The following is an 18903-nucleotide window of genomic DNA, read 5'->3' on the forward strand; positions in this document are numbered from 1 at the left end:
TGATTTGGAGTTTTGCAAACTTCAGAGTCAGCACCACTGAGAAGAAACCTTGACCCAAGGATGAGTCTGGAAACAGGAAGAGGAAAGCAGCTTGGAGCTACATCCCTCCTTTTCCAGGAGTGATCTCCACGCAGAGGGGTCAGTGCCCTGCACTTGGGGCACCTGAACCCATCACCCCGTTTCTCTCAGCAAGGTTCGCATTCATCATGGGGAGAACACCTCAAGTGCAGGTTCAATTGTGGCACCGAGCACTTGCAGGCACAAAACAGCCGTCAGGGCAGGCAAATACAGCCCAGCTCTGAAAAGAACTGTCCAGGAGGTGTTATAACCGATGTTTAAATAGCCCCTGAAATTAATTTCACTTTATTATCCGGGCAAGGAGCCAGAGCTCCAACAAACCAAGGCGATGGCGGATTTCTCCTCCTGTTTCAAAACAATGCTGCTCCTGGAACTGAGAGAGGGGCAACCCCAGAAATTGACAAAGGCGTAATTCGTGCAAGTGACAGAGGGACAACCCTGGGAATTGACAGGGGGACAACCCCAGGAATTGACAGAGGGGCAATGTCTGAAATTGTGACAGGGGGGCAACCCCAGAAAGTGACAGAGGGATAACCCCAGGAACTGACAGAGGGACAACCCTGGGAATTGACAGAGGGATAACCCCAGGACCTGACTGAGGAACAACGCCAGGAACTGACAGAGGGACAACCCCAGGAATTGACAGAGGGACACCCCAAGGAACTGACAGAGGGACAAGGCCAGCCAGCACCATCCTCTCTGCAGCGCTTGCAGGAGCCAGCGCGGAGCCAAGAGCAGCAGGGCAGGCGCAGGGCTATGGTTCGGGCCTGCCTGCTGCCTGCCCGTGCCAGCCCCGCTCCTGCCGCAGCTCCGGGGCCATCCCGGGCTGGCACTGCTGCATGCAGCACCGCGAGCCGTGCCCGGGAGCCCGGTGTCACCGGCACCACCGGGAGCACAGCGCGGTTCCTCACGGATCTCCTGCCGCGCTCCGGGGCTCGCCCGTGCCGGGATCCACCCGGATCTGCCGCCGTGTTCCGGGGCTCACCTGGCAGCGCGGCCGTACCTGCATCCACCGCTCCCTCGGGAGGCCCTTCCTTCCTCGCGCTGCTCCCTGCGCTTTCCCACGGCCCTGAAGGCTCGGCCACGATCGATTCCCACCGTCCCGGTAAGGAACGACCTGTCCCCCACCTGGCCCCCGCGTCCCCCCGGCTGGCCGGGAGCATCCCCGGGTACCGCGGGAGCATCCCCCCGCTCCACCTCCACGTTATCCCGGAGCCACGGGACCCGCGGGGACACCCGTGTCACCCGTGACAGCGGCCCCGCGCCCCGGCAGCGCCCGCCCGGGGCAGGGGGGGCTCGGGGCCGCTCCCCGCTCGCTCGCCGCTCACCGGGCCGGCGCCGCGACCCCCGCGGGGGACTCACCTTGGCGCGGGTCACCAGGTGCGTGGCGAGCTTCACCACGGCGAAGTTGCCCTTGCCGATGGTGCGCTCGATCTCGTAGTAGCCGATGCGGGCGGGCCCGGGGGGCCGCGGGGGCGGCGGGGCCGGGGAGAGCCGGGGGGCCGCGGGGGGAGCCCCCGCTCCGCCGCCTCCTCCCGCCGCAGCCGCCGCCGCCATCTTGTCGCGCGGAGCGAACCCCCCCGCGGGGCTGCGGCACCGCGTGAGCTCATCCGCGGGGGGGCGCCGGGGGGCGGGCGGCTGCCATGGCGACGGGGGCGGCGCTCTGACGTCACCGCTCGCGTCACGGGCGCGCGGCCCGCGGAGGGCGCCCCCGCGCGGCGGAGAAGGGGGAGAGCAAGGAGAGCGCTGCGGGTTTGGGGAGAAAGCCGCGGGAAATGGGAAACTTGCCGTGCGTGACGTCACGCCATCAGGGACGGCCACACCCCCCCGGTCACATACACCTGGACACGCGTCATCTCGGGAGGAGAATGACGTCACGGAGAGGGGCTGCGGCGGGCGGTGTGTGCTGCGGTTTTGGGGAGAAACCAGTGAGATATGGGAGATGAGTCTGACGTCACTCTCCAGTGGGGATAGCTGAATGATGTCAAGGTGAGACCGCCCCATCTGGTGCACCCCCGGGGCCAGGGAGCTGCTTCTGTTTTGGGGCAGAACCCACTGTAATCGGAAACTTGTTCTTGCGACATCACTCCTTAAAGGGACATCAGGGACCCCGCACATGCAGGGCAGAATGACGTTAGGGTGCGTTAGAATGACATCACGGCGAGGGGCGGGAGGTGCCGTGGTTTTAGGGTGAAACCCACGATAAACAGGAAAATGTTTCCTCGTGCCATCACTCCATCAGGGAGCGACTCCATCACCCCGCCCAGGCTGGCGCTTCGCCTCGGCGCAGCGTGACGTCACGGGAGCGCCGCAGTGACGTCACGGCGGGGAGGGCGGGAGTTCCGCGGGCGCGGGGCGGAAGCGGCGGCCGGGGCGCGCGCGGGGAAGCGGAAGCGGAAGCGGCGCAGGCGCGGGGCCGAGCGGAGGGGACGCGCCCGCCATGGAGTCGCGGGGGAAGGAGCCGCAGCCGCCGTGAGTGCGGGGGCACCGCGGGGCGGGGCGGCGCCGGTCCGCCAGCACCGCCGGGGAGCGGGACAGCGGGAGGAGGAAGGGGAGGGGGCTGCGGGGGGAACCCGCCCTGCTCAGCCCGGCCCAGCCCAGCCCGGCCCGGCCCGGCCCAGCCCAGCGCGGGGGGCTGCGAGCGGCGGCCGCGGGAAGCATCGCCCCGCTGCTCTTCCCGCTGTACATCCTCCGGCATGTGCGAGGATGATGAAGGGCTGGAGCATCTCTGTGATAGGGAGATGATGGGGAGCTGGGCCTGGTCAGCCTGGAGAAAGGAATCCCATCGATCCGCACAGATTTCCCCAGGGAGCGCCACAGGATGGCTCCAGGCTCTCATTAGTGATGCCCAGCAGCAGGACAAGGAGCAGGGGCCATAAAGTAAAATACAAATTTCTACTCAACGTGGGGAGGAAATTCTTTCCCTGGGGGGGCGGCAGAGCACTGGAACAGCTGCCCAGGAGATGGGGATCTCCCTCTCTGGACATTCCAACCCACCTGGATGCATTCCTGTGTCACCTGCTCCAGGTGGCCCTACCTTGGCAGGGGAGTTGGACTGGATGATCTCCAGAGACCCCTCCCGATCTGTAATGGTTTGGGATTCTGGGATCAATGGGATCAATCCACCACGCTGCTCTGCTCCCAGAGCCAGATTATCCACCTGGACTGTGCAGCTCAGCAGCTGTAAGCTGGATCCCTGGGCGCTAATAGGGACTTATCCTGGGAGTCAGCCGTGGTTGCTGAGCTGTTAAAGCCTCGTGGCTCAGGTGTGGGGCTGCAGAGCATCCTTGAGCGGAGCTTTGTTCTCTGTGCTGGGGCATCCATCGGGGCCTGGCTCCAGGGGAATGTGTGCTGCAGAGTCACTCTGGCATGGAGCAACATCCGTGCTGCTGTTCCCAGCCAGCTGCCAGCAGGCACAGCAGCAGGAGCAGGCAGGAGTTGTGTGCAGTGGATTCCTGCAGCCCTTTGGCAGCCCTGCTGCTGTGGGAGCTGCTGGAGCAGTGGCTGTGAGCTGTTCTTCCCACAGGAACAGGATGGGCATGGGGGACTCCAACCCGGCAGCAGTCCCACACGCCGCCGAGGACATTCAGGGAGATGACAGGTGGATGTCACAGGTAAGGCTGGCAGGGGGATCCTCCTTTCTGAGGGGTGTTGGGCCAGGCCACACTTGGGACCCCGAGATCACAACAGCCTGGAGCTGGCAGCTGTCACACCTGTGTGTCCTTGGAGCATCTTTCTGATGAGGAGTGACTGCAGGAGCTGAGCTGGGTTACTCCTGAGAAGACTGACAGGGGATCCCATCAATCCACACAAAATCTCCAGAAGATGGGGCCTGACTCAGCTCAGTGATGCTCGGTGACAGGACAAGGAGCAATCGCCATGAACTAAACCACGCCAAGTTCTATCCTCAAGGGGTTGTGGAGCTGGGAGCAGTGTCCAGCAGCTCAGGGGTTAATGCCAGCAGGGCTGCTGGAGGCCATGGCAGGGGGAGCTGGCAGGGCAGCTGTCCCTGTGCTGCAGTAGGGGTGGATGCCCTGGGGCAGCGTCACCTGGAGCTCACCTTGTCGCTCTCTTTGGCAGCACAATCGGTTTGTCCTGGACTGCAAGGACAAGGAGCCCGACGTGCTCTTCGTGGGGGACTCCATGGTGCAGTTGCTACAGCAGTACGAGGTAGGGATGGAGGGAGGGACAAAGGGAGGGTTGGAGCCATTGGAGCATCCCTCTCTAACCCAGTGGCTGATCATGTGTAACACTGATGACTTCCACTGTTCCCATTTTCACTGCTGTCTCCTGAGGCCCTCCTGCCCTGCTTCCTGAACTCCCCAGGGCCTGGACACTGCTTTACCTGGCTGCTTTTGCCTCCCGGCCTCCTGAGGGCCATGGAGTTCCCTGTTGCTGTACCTGGCATGGCCAGCACACACTTAGCCTGTAGAATTCAGGGTGCCAGGGGCATTGTTCCACTGGTTCCTCCCTAAAATTACTGAGGGGAAGAAGAGTTCTTTTCTGCCGTGGTGGCAGCTGAGCAGCTTTGTTCTGCAAGAGCTGCTTCCCTTTGTTCTAGTTTTGTTACCTGGGGATGAGAAGGATTTAATCAGGTCATAGACTCCTTCTTCAAAGGCCCTGTGCTCAGGGACACCGTGATCTGCAATAGATCAGTGCTCTGGGGCTCTGATGAGTGCAGCAAATCACTGCTCCAGAGATCTTTCCTTCCTTTGTGCCAGGTCTGAGAGCTTGAACCTCAGCAGCTCCATCTCTCCTGACTCCACATAAAACCCGGTTCTTGTCCAGGTGCCCTTTGTGGAGAGAGTTTTCAGAGCAGGGCTCGTGGCTGCCCTCAGTGACCCTGAGGACCCCGTGTGGTGTCTCTGCCTCACAGGCAGGATGCTGCTCTGAAGCAGCACGTTGGTTTCTGCTTGCAGATCTGGCGAGAGCTCTTCTCACCGCTCCATGCACTGAACTTCGGGATTGGAGGAGACACCACAGGCCATGTTCTATGGAGACTGAAGAACGGTGAACTGGAGAACATTAAACCCAAGGTACGAGCTGCAGAGCTAGTGAGGGTATCCAGGTGTGCAGTGAAGGTCACCTGTGCCTTCCCTGAGGGCAGTGGGCAGTGCCAGCCCCAGGGCTGAACTCTTGAGCCTGACTGTCCCTGCAGCCCTCTGGCCACACATGGTGTTCATGCAGGGATTTCAGGGTCATCACCCCTGTTACCACTTGGCTCTGGAAAAGCTGCAAACATCTTTCTCTCCTTGCAGGTCATTGTTGTTTGGGTTGGAACAAATAACCACGAAAACACAGCAGAAGAAGTGGCAGGGGGAATCGAGGCCATCGTGCGCCTGATAAACACCCAGCAGCCACAGGCCAAAGTGATTGTGCTGGTACGTCCCTGCTCCCTGGGCTGTGCTCTGCCTTACTGGGAGTCACTGGTGGTGCTGGGAGGGCAGTCCCCTGATCTGCCCTCTGCTGTGTGCCTCCCCTCACTGCTTGGCATTGCAGGAGCCCTCCTTTGGCCCTTCCAGAGCTGGGTGGACTCATTCCCAGTAACTATCCCATTTATTAATGTTAATGTTTCCCCTGTGAGGGGAAAATAGGTGCCCAAGTCCCAGCTGGCATTGGGAATCCTAGCTGGCTTCCTTGTCCTAAGGAAGCTGCTGCCCGTCTTGCTGAGGAGCTGAAAGTGTATGGAAAGAGCACAAGCTGGTACATTTAAAAAATAAAAGAAAGCAGTTTCCCTGCCAGTCAGTGCTTAGAGCTCATCTGGCTCCTTCACTTGCATTTCACATTAGGCCTGAATGAACAAATTCCAATTGAAGGGATGATTTCCTCTTGTCACAGACATCCTAAACCTTGACAGGCAGCCCGAATTGGAAGGGCAAGCAGGGCTCCTGGTGCCATCAGAGCATCAAAGCTCTTTTCTGCCTCCTCTCGTGCCAGGGCCTGCTACCTCGTGGAGAGAAGCCAAACCCGCTGCGGCAGAAGAACGCCAAGGTGAACCATCTGCTGAAAGCCTCTCTGCCCAAACTGCCCAACGTGCAGCTGCTGGACGTGGACGTGGGCTTCGTGCACTCGGATGGCACCATCTCCTACCACGACATGTTCGACTTCCTGCACCTGACGGGCGGGGGCTACGCCAAGGTCTGCAAGCCCCTCCACGAACTGATCATGCAGCTGCTGGAGGAGACCCCCGAGGAGAAACGAGCTGCCCTGGCCTGAGGCGCTGCTGTCAGCGTGGAGAGCATCATCCAGCCCATCAGATCAGTTCTGTCACTGGCACTACAGAATCCTTCTTTCTTAAAGCACTTTCCATTGTAGAATGTTACCGGATGTCCGTACCTAGTGTTTTGAGGGGGAAGGCTATGTTTAACTGGTCTTGTACATACGAGGGCCGGCTGGGTTGGTTTTATTGCAGGAGGAAATTAGCTGAAGAAGAGTTTTACTTTTAAACCATTCCTCATTTGAAACGAGAACAGGACTGTCACTCTGTGCCCCTCTCATGTCTTGTTGCCCCGTGGTTGTCCTAGACCCCCTGTAGCCTGTCCGACAGCCCGCTCCTGGCTCACCGTTCCTGGCTGCAGCTCTGTGCTCTGTGTATTTGCCTGGGAACAAGAATCACATTCCACTTGCAAAAGCCAGAACAGATGCATTTTTCCAAACTCGGTTCCACCTTTTAGGCGGTTTGGGGTTTTTTTGTTTGGGGTTTTTTTTTGTTTGTTTGTTTGTTGTTTGTTTGTTTTACTGAGGGGGGTTAAATCACACGTGTTGCTTTCTCACTCCTTTCTGAAGCAGCTTGAAACTGGAATTCAGAAATTCAAAGAAGCAAACAGTTACCTGAACTCGTGTAACACTCCCCAGTGCTTGTCTTGTGCTCGTTTCCCCAGTCCTGCTAGCGGGGGCACCTTCCCTTCCTCCCACGCAGCCCTGCTGGGAATGCTCCCACGTGGGTGCTGCTGCTGGCCCCTGCTCCTGCTGCCCGTGATGTTGCTGGCTTTTAGCAGTTGCTCAGTGTAGGATTTTAATGATCCAGTAATTGGCAGTCACTTCCTCACTCCTCTGGAACTGACAGACATCCCTCTGAGATGCCCAGGCTCTTTGCAGGTTTTTTCTATTTTTTTATTAAGTATGACTGTTACATCCTTTTTTTTTCTAAAGCAAACCCACGTGAAGAGCCCCTGGCTGCAAGGCCTAAATCACTCTGAAGCTTTACAGATCCCAAGGTGTATATTTCCTTATCACTACTGGTTTACTTGTATAAAGATTTTATTTGAGCAACTATGGCCTCTTAGAGTAAAAGTGGAGTTAAGGTGTAGCTTCTCCTGCTCCAGACACTGCTCCTCACCTCGAGCAAGGGAGCCAGAGGGGCAGGTGCCCTCCTAAAGGGCTGTGGCTCAGTGGGGTTTTGGTTTGGTTTGTAGTTCAGAGGGCTGGTTGTAGCAAAAGAACTTTTCATTTCAAACTCAGAGCTTCTCTTCCAGAAAGAAGTGGATTGGAGCTGAGAGGCAGAGCCCTAGATGAATTGATAACTTGCAAATAACCTATTTTAAACCAAATCTGTTCCTCCCTGCCTTACCTGCTGGAGCTGGAGCTCAGTGGTGCCACGCTGGGTTTGTGCTTCCCGTGGGATGCCAGGCAGGTAATCCTGGGAGGAACAGAGAGCTTCACTCCGTGCTCCAAGGGAGGGTTCAGGTGTCAGGTGGCTTTGCTGAAGCCCACAGGTACTGTACATAGTCTGTCTGCCCTTTGCTGTGGCCAAGGGCTGGTGTGTAACTCTGACCTAGCGTTGAGGAATCCCCTAACGTCCCACCTCATCCCCCTCCTCCTGTAGGTTTGATCATAGCAGGATTCCTGCCTGGATTGCATGCATAGTGTGTGTTTTGTTTCCAGTATATGTGATCTACACACAGATGAAGGAAAGGTGAAGCATTCCCCTGGCCAGGATCAGACACAGGGAGCTGCAGAGTGCCATGGGAGAGGAGGGATCACATCCTACCCCCGTGATCCAGACCAGGGTGCTGCTCCCTGGAGCCCCACAGCCTTGCAGGGCAGGCTTTGAGAGAGCACTGCTCGTGCTTCCCATAAGCTTTGGTTGGAAATATTGGGGAGGGCAAGTGGAAAATCAAAGGTTCAAAGTACAGTGCAGTGGAGAGTTCTGGGGAAGGGTTTATCCCATCCCCAGCCCCCTCAGGGAGCTGGGATAAAACCCATTCTTGCTCCCTGAGAGTTTTCCATCTCCAGGCTTGTGAGACAAGGCCGTGTGCACTATAGTTTAATCTCTGCATCCCTGCTCCCTTCCCTCCCTGCTGCTGCTGCTGCGTTTGGCTGAAGAGATGCTAACCAGGAATGTACTCTGCAGTAAAGCTCTGCCTGCTCAGCACCCTGTGCTCGCTGTGAGCCAGCCCCGTGGGCAGGGTGCCGAGTGGCCCGGGCAATTTGGCAGGCTCTGGCCTCACCAGGGAGGCTCTGCTGGCTCTGCTTAGGCTTGGCTTGCTGAGGTGCCGTGCTCTGTGCTGGTTCAGTGCTCTCGGCTCTGCTTGTTGCTGCCTGGCAGGAAACTGCCCTGCTCACCTGAGAGGTGTGGTGGGCAAGAGGGGCTCTGCCTCTGCTCACCCCGTGCTGAAATCCGAGTGCCTCCTGTGAGAAAAATTCAGCTCCAGCTCTGGATGTCCCTCGGGACGGGGCTGGGCTGGAGTTGTGGCCTCCTCTGAGTGAGCGTGTCCAGTTTTGTGTTTATGCAGCAGAGAGGAAAACAAACAAAAGATGTGAAATGACAGAGTCTGTGAGGTGCTGGGGGAGGGTGAGGCAGGAGCAGGGAGGCCCCCATACCTCCCCTCGCTGCCCACCCGCTGCCCCCAGCCTTCCCCGGGACACAACCTTTGTGATTCTGCTTTGGCAAAAATGCATCGGCTGGTAGAAGTCACTGTTAGTGCATATTTCAATATAAATGTCAATGTTTCACCCACCGTGTCGCAGCCTGTGTGTGTGTGTGTGTGTGCCCAGCCGTCTCCTGCCCTGTCCTGGTCACTCCTGGAGCTCTCCACGGGGCCGGGCAGGCGCTGCCAAAGCTCCCTCTGGGAGTTGTGCTCAGCCAGATCCTTGCTCCTCGTTTAATTCCTGCTGTTTTTGGGGCTGGTTTTGTCTGTTTTTCCTCCTTTCCCCGTGCAGATCTGGGTGCTGCACCCACACCTGCGAGCACGGTGCTGCAGGTGAAGGGGACTGGTTTATTTTGGCCCTCGACAGGACATCGGCCTGTGTTGGATTCCTGAGAGATTGATCTCAAACGGCCCTGGAACAAACAGGGAATGCACATCCCCACACAATCCTGCTCACAGCCATCCTGCAAGAGGCGACTCGAGTTCCACCAGGGCCGAGGAGTCGGCTGGAATTCTGCTTCTCTTCCCGCATGTCTGTCCCTGAGGTTGTCCCATCTGCCGCCAGCGCCACCACCTGCACCTGGAGACCATGGGCAGACTGGCCGAGCTGTGGGATCCTCAGGGACAGGAGGGCCCGGAGAAATAAAGTGCACAATAGCAGCAGAGCCTTGTCTCGTGGCGTTTGTCCCCTGGAGCAGAGCAGGAAGCTGGCAGCGGTCCTGGATGTCAGAGCCAGCCCAGGAAGTGGCTCTGAGTGAGGTGACACAGGGCTGAGCCCCTTCTGAGGGGGATTTTAAATCAAAACCCCCAGCTGCAGGCAAATAAAATGGGATAGAAAGGTCACAGAGCTGTTGGAGAGAGGCCTGGAAGCAGGAGGCTCAGCAACAGCTGGAACTGGGGGGTGTTTTGGGAGACTCACCAAAAATGCAGTGTGGCATCACTCCTGCTTCCCCCAAGCATGGGAAAACTCCCAAGTTACTTTGAATTATTCCATCTCTGGTGGTGAAGGGTGCAACAAACGGGAGAGGCTGCAGGAACCCTGGTAGGAATCCAGAGAGCAGCAGGAGAAAGGGATGGGGCAGACCCAGCCCTTCTCTGACAGGATTCTTCCATGTCCTCATGGACTTTAGGGGCAGGGAGGCCGGGTAAGGGGTTTGGGTGGGTGTTTGGGGTGCTGCATGGCAGCTGGGCTTCCCTGTTGGGGCAGGGGCTCCATATGGGGTCTTCTATGGAGCAGGGGCTATACAGGACAAGGCTGCCCTATAGCATTCTATATGGGGCAGGATGTGCCCTACACACAGGGCTTTTTCTGTGGGGTTCCACAGGATCCCATATGGAGCAGGGGCTCCCCTTTGGAGCCGGGATCCTGTATGGCCATGGGGCTCCCCTATACAGCAGGGCTGCCCCTGTGTGGTCCCATGTGGAGCAGGGCTCCCTTATGGGGTTTTATATGGGACAGGGGCTGCCCTGTAGGACAGGGCATCCCCTGTGTGGTTCCTTATGGAGCCGGGATTCCCCGGTGGGGTCGCGCACGGAGCTCGGTGCTCCGGGACGGGGGTTCCCGGCCGGGCCGGTCCCCTCGGGCTCAGGTCGGTCTCCCCGGGCTCGGGACGGTCCCCCGGGTTCAGCCCGGTCCCCCCAGCTCGGGCCAGTCCCCAAAGCTCGGGCCGGTCCCTCGAGCTCAGGCCGGTTCCCCCGGTTCGGATCGGTCCTCCCATGCTCGGGCCGTTTCCCCGGTTCGGGCCAGTCCCCCCAGCTCGGATCGCTCCCCAGTTCGGCCCGGTCCCCCGGCTCGGGCGTCCCCCAGCTCGGCCCGGTCCCCCCAGCTCGGGCCGGTCCCCCCGCCCCGCCCGCCGCGTCACTTCCCCGGCCGGGCGCTCGGCGTGCGCCGGGGCTGACGTCACCGCCGGTCCGTGTTTACCGCGGTGCGGAACGGGAAGGGGAGAGGGGACCGGCCCCGGGACCGGCCCCGGAGCGGCTCCGTGCCCCGGCACAGCCCCGCACCGCGCCCGCCACCGCTCCGGCCCGGCCATGGCGCAGCGCGCCCGGGCGCGCCCCGGCTGAGCGCCCCGTCCGTCCGTCCGTCCGCCCCGTCCCGACCCGTCCCGACCCGTCCCTTCCGTGCCGTCCGTGCCGTCCCGCCCCGCGGACCTTGGCCGGGGATGCTGGCGGGATGTCGGGCGCCGCGGCGGCCGTGCTGGCCTGGGCGCTGCTGGCCGGGGCGCTGCTGCCCCCGCCGCCCGTCCGGCCCCAGACCCTGCCCCACGGGGACCGCGAGGTGCAAGAGAAGGAAGCGCAGTTCAACACCACCTACAGCGACTGGGTGCACGCCAACCTGCTCAACATCTACGCCTTCAACCACAGCGTCCGCAGGAACAGGGTGAGCCGGGGTGGTCGCGTCCCCCGCGGGCTGAGCGTGCCCGGGCCGGCTGCGGGCTGCGCCGGGCACGGCGGCCCTGCCACGGCGGCCGAGCAAAGTCCAGCCCTCGCTCCGAGCCGCCGCGGCCCGACCTGCCCGGCCAACGCCTCGGCTGCCCCTGTCCCTGCAGACCGAGGGCGTGCGGGTGTCCGTCAATGTCCTCTCGGACCAGAAGGACCAGCCCGTCCTCTTCGTGGTGAGGCAGAAGGAGGCGGTGGTCTCCTTCCAGGTGCCGCTCATCCTCCGGGGCCTGTGAGTACCAGGGGGCGGGCAGGGACTCCGCATGCAGAAGTTCCCCAGGCTGGGATGCCCCACGCAGGGTCCCTGGGAGGGGTACACACCTGGGCACACACCTGGGCTCTCCCTGCCCAGGTACCAGCGGAAATACGCGTACCAGGAGGTGAGCCGCACGCTCTGCCAGCCGCAGACCAAGGCTGAGGTGGAGACCCAGCACTTCTACGTGGATGTGTCCACTCTTTCCCTCAACACCTCCTACCAGCTGCGGGTCACCCGCGTGGAGAACTTTGTGCTGCGGTGAGGGGAGCCCTGTGTCCCTGTCCCCTTCCCTGCCTGCTGCCTGTGGGGGCTGCGGGGGCTGTGGGCCCCCTCACCACCCATCACCTCTCCCGTGCTCTCTGCAGGACCAATGAAAGGTTCAGCTTCAATGCCACGGCCGCCCAGCCGCAGGTGAGGCAGCCAGCACAGCATGGCACGGGAGGGGTCTGCACCCATAGGGGAGCGTGGCCACCGTGGCACCAACGGGCCCTTTGTCCCCTCAGTACTTCAAGTACGAGTTCCCCGAGGAAGTGGACTCGGTGATCGTGAAGGTGACCTCAGCCATGGCCTTCCCCTGCTCCGTCATCTCCATCCAGGACATCCTGGTAGGTCTGGGCACTGGCTCTCCTCTCTGGCTGAGCCGTGGTGCCCAGGGGGGGCTGACGGCCCCTCTGCCCCACAGTGCCCCGTCTACGACCTGGACAACAACGTGGCTTTCATCGGGATGTACCAGACCATGACCAAGAAGGCGGCCATCACGGTGCAGGTGGGCACGGGGCTGTGCCACGGGGCTGGGCTGTGCCGTGGGGCTGTGCCACGGGGCTGGGCTGTGCCCAGGCCCTGCCTGCTGCTGCCAGAACCCACAGAGGATGTCCCAGGGATAACCTCTGGCATGGGAGACGCCCTGCTGGGCTCTGCTGACCCCCATCTCTTGCTGCAGAAGAAGGATTTCCCCAGCCATAGCTTCTACGTGGTGGTGGTGGTGAAGACGGAGGACGAGGCGTGCGGGGGGGCTCTGCCCTACTACCCCCTCTCCAAGAACTCCTCTCCAGGTTTGCAGTGGGGCTGCCGCCGTGGGCTGTGTGTGGGGACAAGCTGGGGACTGGGCAGGGAGCTGAGCCCTGTCCCTGCCTTCTTCCAGATGAGCCCGTGGATCAGCACAACCGGCAGAAGATGCTGGAGGTGATGGTGTCACCTGCCATCACCTGTGAGTCTGGGAGGGGCTGGGGGGGCTGGGGGTGCTCTGTGGGGACCCATGGCAGGGCCCCCGAGGTGCCAGCCCCACTGAGGGCCTGTCCTGGCTCTGCACAGCCGAGGCCTACGTGCGCAGTGTGCTCTTCTGCCTCGGCATCTTCCTCTCCTTCTACATCCTCACGCTGCTCATCGCCTGCTGGGAGAGCTGCCGGTGAGTCCTGGCTGTCACTGCCCCTCTGGGTGCTGAGCCCGTGGGCACAGTCCTGCTGGGGACCCTGGGGCTGTGTCCCCTGGCCCAGCAGTGTCACAGACGGGCTGACAGACACTTCCCTTGGCAGGCAGCACAAGAGGAAGGGGCTCCTGGCAGCCATGGATTCTCCCAGCCTGGACACAGGTGAGGGCTGGAGGCAGCAGCCGGCAGCATGGAGGGCTCTGCCTGGGGAGTTCCTCATTGTTCTGCCCTCTTGAGCCTGTGGCAAAGCCTCTGCCTCTGCAGGAGCATCCCCCTGAGTCCCTGGGGGTAGATCCCAGTGTCAGGGGGACAGGGAGGTCCCTGCTGTGGGGCTGGCAGGGCTGTGCTGGGGCTGTGCATCTCACCAGGTCTATCTCTTTCTTCTCGTGGCTTTCCGGGGACTCCCAGCGTCACTCCTGGGTAGGTGCCAGCTCTGTCCTTGGCTCTGAGCTCGCTCCGTGCCAGGGCAGGGGTGGCGGGAGCTGCTGTGTGCCCAATGGCCTTGCAGCCCTGGGTCAGGGGTGCCACAGAGGGTGACAGGGACCCTCCTGTCCCGCAGGTCACTCCCGCAGCATCCCCAACTCCTTCCTGAACCACGGCCCCTACGACAGCTACGGATACGGCTCCTTCGGTGAGTGCCACGCTCTGTCCCCTGTCCCTCAGCCCTGCCCGTGGGCTGTGCCCACCCTCTGCCTGTCCTTTGTCCTTGTCCTTGCAGGGAACGGCTCCTCCAGCAGCACCGAGGGCATCACAGACAGCCTGGGCTCAGCAGAAGTCTCCTACAGTTACGTGGGTGAGTGGTGTGCCCGCAGCCCTGCGGACCCTCGTGCCCATCCTGGCTCTGTCCCCTCCTCTCTGGGAAGGATCCTGGGGCTGCTGGCCTCTCCGTGCAGCCCCCAGCGGGGCTTCCATCTGTAGCACACCTCGGGGAGCTCTGCTTCAGTAACTCTGGCTTTCCTTTGAAGGGCAGGAGCAGTTCAAGCGGCGCACGCCCTCCGGCCCGGCGAGGCCACTGAGCATTCCCATGGGTAGATGCTGGTACTGGGCAGGGTCGGGCCAATCAGGGCGAAATCTGCCCAGCCCCAGGCTGTGCCCAGGACACGGAACCCCCGCTCCCCTCCCTCAGAGCAAGGGCAGCACCCGAGGGGCTGCAGAGCAGGACATTGTCCCCTGGCCATTGGTGTTTCCCAGCGTGGCAGAGCCCCAGGGAACAGACACGGGGCAGTGCTTGCCCGTGTGGGCACTGCCACACCTGTCCCCAGGGCAGGGCTGTAGGGAGCTGAAACCTGTCCCCAGTGGGAGTTGGCAGGGAGGCAGCCCAGTGGTTAATTGGGGCTGATTGGGGTTCTGGGGGGTGGGCACCAAGCGGGCTGGCCCTGGGGCCCTGCTGATGGCCCCGGGACCCTGCTGATGGCCCCGGGACCCTGCTGGTGGCCCTGGGGCTTTGCTGGTGGCCCTGGGCCCTGCTGATGGCCCTGGGCCCTGCTGATGGCCCCGGGACCCTGCTGATGGCCCTGGAGCCCTGCTGATGGCCCCGGGACCCTGCTGGTGGCCGTGGGGCCCTGCCGATGGCCCTGGGCCCTGCTGATCACTCTGGCCTGGCCACAGGGGAACGGTCCCTGGAGAACGTGGCCGGCCGGCCGCGCCTGGACTCGCTCAGCTCCGTGGAGGAGGATGACTACGACACGCTGGCCGACATCGACTATGACAAGAACGTCATCCGCACCAAGGTGCGTGTCCCCCCCAGCCCCAGCGTGTCCCCGCTGGCCAGGCAGGCCCCTGACCCCCCTCTCCTTCCAGCAATACCTGTGCGTGGCCGACCTGGCGCGCAAGGACAAGCGGGTGCTGCGGAAGAAGTACCAGATTTATTTCTGGTGAGTGGGAGGCAGTGGGGAGGGGGCACCCAGCAGTGTCCCAGGCTGGCGTGCACAGCAGGGACCCCCTGACAGCCCCACCCTCTCCCAGGAACATCGCCACCATCGCTGTCTTCTACGCCCTGCCCGTCATCCAGCTCGTCATCACCTACCAGACGGTGAGTGTGGCCGGGGCAGCAGGGAGGGCTCCTCACTGGGAGTTCTGGGGGTGCAGTCCCAAACCGTGCTCTGAGCATGGTGGGGACGTCCCTGGGAGCCCCCTGTGTCCCTCACCCTGCCCGTGCCCACAGGTGGTGAATGTCACCGGCAACCAGGACATCTGCTACTACAACTTCTTGTGCGCCCACCCGCTGGGGAACCTCAGGTGGGCTGGGGGGACGGTGGAGGATGGCTGGGGGTCCCCTGTGCCCAGGGCTGGGCTGCAGCGGGACCCCGGGGAGGGAGGGGGCTCACAGCACCCACGCTGGGACTGGCTCCTCGCAGCGCCTTCAACAACATCCTCAGCAACCTGGGCTATGTGCTGCTGGGTCTGCTCTTCCTGCTGATCATCCTGCAGCGCGAGATCAACTACAACCGCGCGCTGCTGCGCAACGACGCCCACGCCCTGGTGAGGGACGGGGCTGCTGGGGGGCTCGGGCTGCCTGGGGAGGGGCTCAGCCTCCCGGGACCCCCCACTTCCCTCCCTGCCTCTCCTCTGCCCCGCAGGAGTGTGGCATCCCCAAGCACTTTGGGCTCTTCTACGCCATGGGCACTGCCCTCATGATGGAGGGGCTGCTCAGCGCCTGCTACCACGTCTGCCCCAACTACACCAACTTCCAGTTCGGTGAGTGCTCCCCCGGTCCCTCCCCACCCACAGCGGGGCCGCCCAGGCCCCTCTCACCGCTGTGCCCCCCCAGACACCTCCTTCATGTACATGATCGCGGGGCTCTGCATGCTGAAGCTCTACCAGAAGCGTCACCCGGACATCAACGCCAGCGCCTACAGCGCCTACGCCTGCCTGGCCCTCGTCATCTTCTTCTCGGTGGTGGGCGTGGTGAGTGTGGTGGGCACTGAGGGAGGGGGGCTGGCTCTGCCTGTCCCCAGGGCTCACTGCCAGCTCCCTGCTCGCCCTGCAGGTGTTTGGGAAGGGGAACACGGCCTTCTGGATCGTCTTCTCCGTCATCCACATCGTGGCCACGCTGCTGCTGAGCACCCAGCTGTACTACATGGGGCGCTGGAAGCTGGGTGAGGGGGGCACCGGGAGCGAGGTGGGAGGGGACAGTGTGGTGGCCCCCCTGTGTCACGTCCCCTGTCCCCACAGACTCGGGCATCCTGCGCAGGATCCTGCACGTGCTGTACACGGACTGCGTGCGGCAGTGCAGCGGGCCCATGTACGTGGTGAGTGCTGGCACGGGGCCCCGGGCTCTGCAGAGACCCTCCCTGGCAGCCCCCCCAGAGCTGCTGCCTGCTGCCCCTCACAGCCCCCTCCTCTTCTGCAGGACCGGATGGTGCTCCTGGTCATGGGGAACATCATCAACTGGTCGCTGTGAGTGCAGAGCTGGGCACGTGGCAGATCCCACCCTGCTTCTCCCCATCCCTGCTGCCCCCACCCCTATCCTGTGGCACTGCCATCCCTCCATGGAGCTGGGCTGGGGACTGGCAGCTCATGGCAGCTGTGAGCCCAGCATGACAGGTCCCCCTGCAGCTGTGGCACCGCGGAGTCCCCACGTGCTGCCTGATCTCCTGGGGGCTGCAGACATGCTTTGGGGACAGTGGGCATGGCAGGGGTACCCCCAGGCTGACCCCACTGCCTGTCCCTGCCTCCCCAGCGCTGCCTACGGCCTCATTGTCCGCCCCAATGATTTTGCTTCCTACCTGCTGGCCATCGGCATCTGCAACCTCCTCCTCTACTTCGCCTTCTACATTATCATGAAGGTGGGAGTTGAGCCCTCAGCGCCCACGGGCAGGGCAGGGCAGGGGTGGGCACTGCTGCCAGCCCCTGCCCACACGGTGACCCCGGCCTCTCCCGCAGCTCCGCAGTGGCGAGCGCATCAAGCTCATCCCCCTGCTCTGCATCATCAGCACCTCCGTGGTCTGGGGCTTCGCCCTCTTCTTCTTCTTCCAGGGGCTCAGCACCTGGCAGGTGAGCAGGAGGGTGGCACGGGCGGTGGGGCGGGCAGGGTGGCCGTGGGCAGGCGCAGTGACGCTGGCCCTGTGCCCGGCAGAAAACACCAGCTGAATCCCGGGAGCACAACCGTGACTGCATCCTGCTCGACTTCTTTGACGACCACGACATCTGGCATTTCCTCTCCTCCATCGCCATGTTCGGCTCCTTCCTGGTAGGTGCTGGTTCCACTGGCACGGCAGCCGCTGTCCCCAGGTCCCCAGTGCCCCGCTCCCCTCACTGCCCTGCCCCACAGGTGCTGCTGACGCTGGACGATGACCTGGACTGTGTCCAGCGGGACAAGATCTACGTCTTCTAGGAGCCTGCAGCCACCCGCTGCCCTGGGACCGTGCCAAACGCCCGGCTGCAGCCCCGGGAGGGGCACCCGCCCCTGGGGAGGGATGTCTGCGCTGCAGGTCCTGCCAGCCACTCTGTCCCCCTCCCCACACAGCCCTGGGGTCCTGGTTTGCCTCCTCCCCGTCAGCCGGGTCCCTCCAGGCACTTCGTGCCCGTCACAGCCAAAACTGGGGCTGAGGGGCCACCAGAGCATCCGTCCTCTGTGGCAAGTGACACTGGAAAAGTGCTGCTGCTGCTGCTCCGTGTGCCCATGGGCACGGGGGGATTGGGGCGAGCGCCGTGCCAGCAGCCCCGTGGCCCCCCGAGCACGTGGGTGTGGGTCTCTCTTCAGTGCCTGAGTCGAGTGGGTGGGAGGGGGGGTGCGTGGGGCCAGCACGGTGGTGGCAGTGGCCAGAGAGGCCCCACTCGTGTCCCCTCCAGGAGGGGTGGCCGCAGTGGGTCCCTGTCTGTCCCCACCGAGGTGCCGCGCTCCCCGCGGGGATCTGCTGGGAAGGGACTCGCATTAAAGTGTCTGCACTTTGCCCCTGCCTCTGCTGCCTGCCAGGGGTTTTGGGAGGGGGGAGATGCTGCAGGGGCTGGGAAATGCTGCCCTGGAGAGGGCCTGTGGGTAGGGTGGGGTTATCCAAGTAGCTAAAGTTAAAAAGCAACTGAGCTGTCACAAGCCCAAGATGCCAATAAGGCCTCCCCATCAAAGATCTTAGAACAGAGATCAATTGAATGCCACGAAAGCCAGGGCCCAAACTGGGATTAGATACCCCACTATGCCTGGCCCTAAATCTTGATGCTTACCCCTAGTAAAGCATCTGCCTGAGAACTACGAGCACCAACGCTCAAAACTCTAAGGACTTGGCGGTGTCCCAAATCCACCTAGAGCAGCCTGTTCTGTAATCGATGGTCCACGATATACCTGACCATTTCTTGCCAAAACAGCCTACATGCACCTCCCCTGGCCTGTGTGTCACGGGGGCACTGCCAGCCCCACGGGTGGGTAAGGGATGTCCGGGGGGCTGGGGCATCCTGGCAGTGCGGTGCCAGGGCTGCTGCGTGCCCGCCGTGCCCTGACCCGTGGTGCCCGCGGGCAGAGGGAATCCCGGCATCTGCCCAGGCGCGGTGCCCGGGATGCCGCGGCCTCGCCGCCGGTCCCGGCAGCCCCGGGCGGACCCCGTGGGTGTCACCCGCAGTGTCCCCGCGGGGGGACCGGCTCCCGGCGGTGAGCGCACGGGAAAACCAGCCATGAAGTCAGAGCAGGAGCCCTCGGCGCTGCCGCCTGGCTATAAAAGGATTTACTCCATCAGCCCCCGGCCCGGTTCCGCCCCGGCCCCGGCCACGCTGGGGCGGAGGCACGCGGGGAATGCTCCAGCGCGGCTTTCGCCGCTGGTTTTTCGGAGTCTTTCCCCAAATATGGTGCCTGGGATGGAGTCACGGAGCGCCGCGGGGCCGGGCGCCCCGGGAGGGAGGGC

General features: G+C 62.5%; 3 protein-coding genes across 8 annotated transcripts in view; 2 read left to right on the forward strand and 1 right to left on the reverse strand.

The window, feature by feature from the left end:
* Nucleotides 1-1597, reverse strand: part of SIK3 (SIK family kinase 3) — a 69215-nt gene extending 67618 nt beyond the window's left edge. For 3 of the 4 annotated variants that reach the window (XM_064731930.1, XM_064731928.1, XM_064731929.1), the window contains exon 1: nucleotides 1441-1597. The gene's annotated coding sequence lies outside the window, so the exon portion shown is untranslated. The remainder of the gene's footprint in view (nucleotides 1-1440) is intronic. The other variant, XM_064731931.1, reaches the window with a different exon arrangement.
* Nucleotides 1095-9611, forward strand: PAFAH1B2 (platelet activating factor acetylhydrolase 1b catalytic subunit 2). 2 transcript variants are annotated; one of them, XM_064731935.1, is made up of 6 exons: nucleotides 1095-1183; nucleotides 3605-3692; nucleotides 4159-4248; nucleotides 4998-5114; nucleotides 5337-5459; nucleotides 6016-9611. In XM_064731935.1, exons 2-6 carry the CDS (start codon nucleotides 3612-3614, stop codon nucleotides 6292-6294), a joined length of 690 nt encoding a protein of 229 aa, XP_064588005.1. In that variant the 5' UTR covers nucleotides 1095-1183; nucleotides 3605-3611; the 3' UTR covers nucleotides 6295-9611. The 2 variants fall into 2 exon arrangements, with proteins under 2 accessions (XP_064588005.1, XP_064588004.1); XM_064731934.1 differs by lacking the exon at nucleotides 1095-1183 and adding an exon at nucleotides 2446-2550.
* A 1260-nt stretch (nucleotides 9612-10871) lies between these two features.
* On the forward strand, nucleotides 10872-17964 carry SIDT2 (SID1 transmembrane family member 2). 2 transcript variants are annotated; one of them, XM_064731932.1, is made up of 27 exons: nucleotides 10872-11328; nucleotides 11498-11619; nucleotides 11740-11901; nucleotides 12009-12054; nucleotides 12147-12248; nucleotides 12326-12409; nucleotides 12584-12695; nucleotides 12785-12850; nucleotides 12955-13048; nucleotides 13176-13231; nucleotides 13478-13489; nucleotides 13629-13700; nucleotides 13788-13862; nucleotides 14678-14799; nucleotides 14870-14943; nucleotides 15035-15101; nucleotides 15234-15307; nucleotides 15427-15550; nucleotides 15649-15766; nucleotides 15840-15976; nucleotides 16059-16167; nucleotides 16244-16320; nucleotides 16422-16468; nucleotides 16752-16857; nucleotides 16955-17065; nucleotides 17148-17261; nucleotides 17343-17964. In XM_064731932.1, exons 1-27 carry the CDS (start codon nucleotides 11122-11124, stop codon nucleotides 17403-17405), a joined length of 2553 nt encoding a protein of 850 aa, XP_064588002.1. In that variant the 5' UTR covers nucleotides 10872-11121; the 3' UTR covers nucleotides 17406-17964. The 2 variants fall into 2 exon arrangements, with proteins under 2 accessions (XP_064588002.1, XP_064588003.1); XM_064731933.1 differs by lacking the exon at nucleotides 13478-13489.
* The last annotated feature ends 939 nt before the right edge of the window (nucleotides 17965-18903 follow it).

The sequence above is a fragment of the Zonotrichia leucophrys genome, chromosome 24 (genome assembly GCF_028769735.1).
Source record: "Zonotrichia leucophrys gambelii isolate GWCS_2022_RI chromosome 24, RI_Zleu_2.0, whole genome shotgun sequence".
Classification (NCBI taxonomy): domain Eukaryota; kingdom Metazoa; phylum Chordata; class Aves; order Passeriformes; family Passerellidae; genus Zonotrichia; species Zonotrichia leucophrys.

Bases quoted from the DNA above. Each gene is read 5' to 3' on its own strand.
- PAFAH1B2 (XM_064731934.1), top strand. From the start codon at position 2,519: ATGGAGTCGCGGGGGAAGGAGCCGCAGCCGCC. The intron at 4,249-4,997 runs GTAGGGATGGAG...TTCTGCTTGCAG, and splicing joins AGTTGCTACAGCAGTACGAG to ATCTGGCGAGAGCTCTTCTC. The intron at 5,115-5,336 runs GTACGAGCTGCA...CTCTCCTTGCAG, and splicing joins TGGAGAACATTAAACCCAAG to GTCATTGTTGTTTGGGTTGG.
- SIDT2 (XM_064731932.1), top strand. From the start codon at position 11,122: ATGTCGGGCGCCGCGGCGGCCGTGCTGGCCTGGGCGCTGCTGGCCGGG. The intron at 15,308-15,426 runs GTGGGCTGGGGG...GGCTCCTCGCAG, and splicing joins CACCCGCTGGGGAACCTCAG to CGCCTTCAACAACATCCTCA. The intron at 15,977-16,058 runs GTGAGTGTGGTG...CTCGCCCTGCAG, and splicing joins TCTTCTCGGTGGTGGGCGTG to GTGTTTGGGAAGGGGAACAC.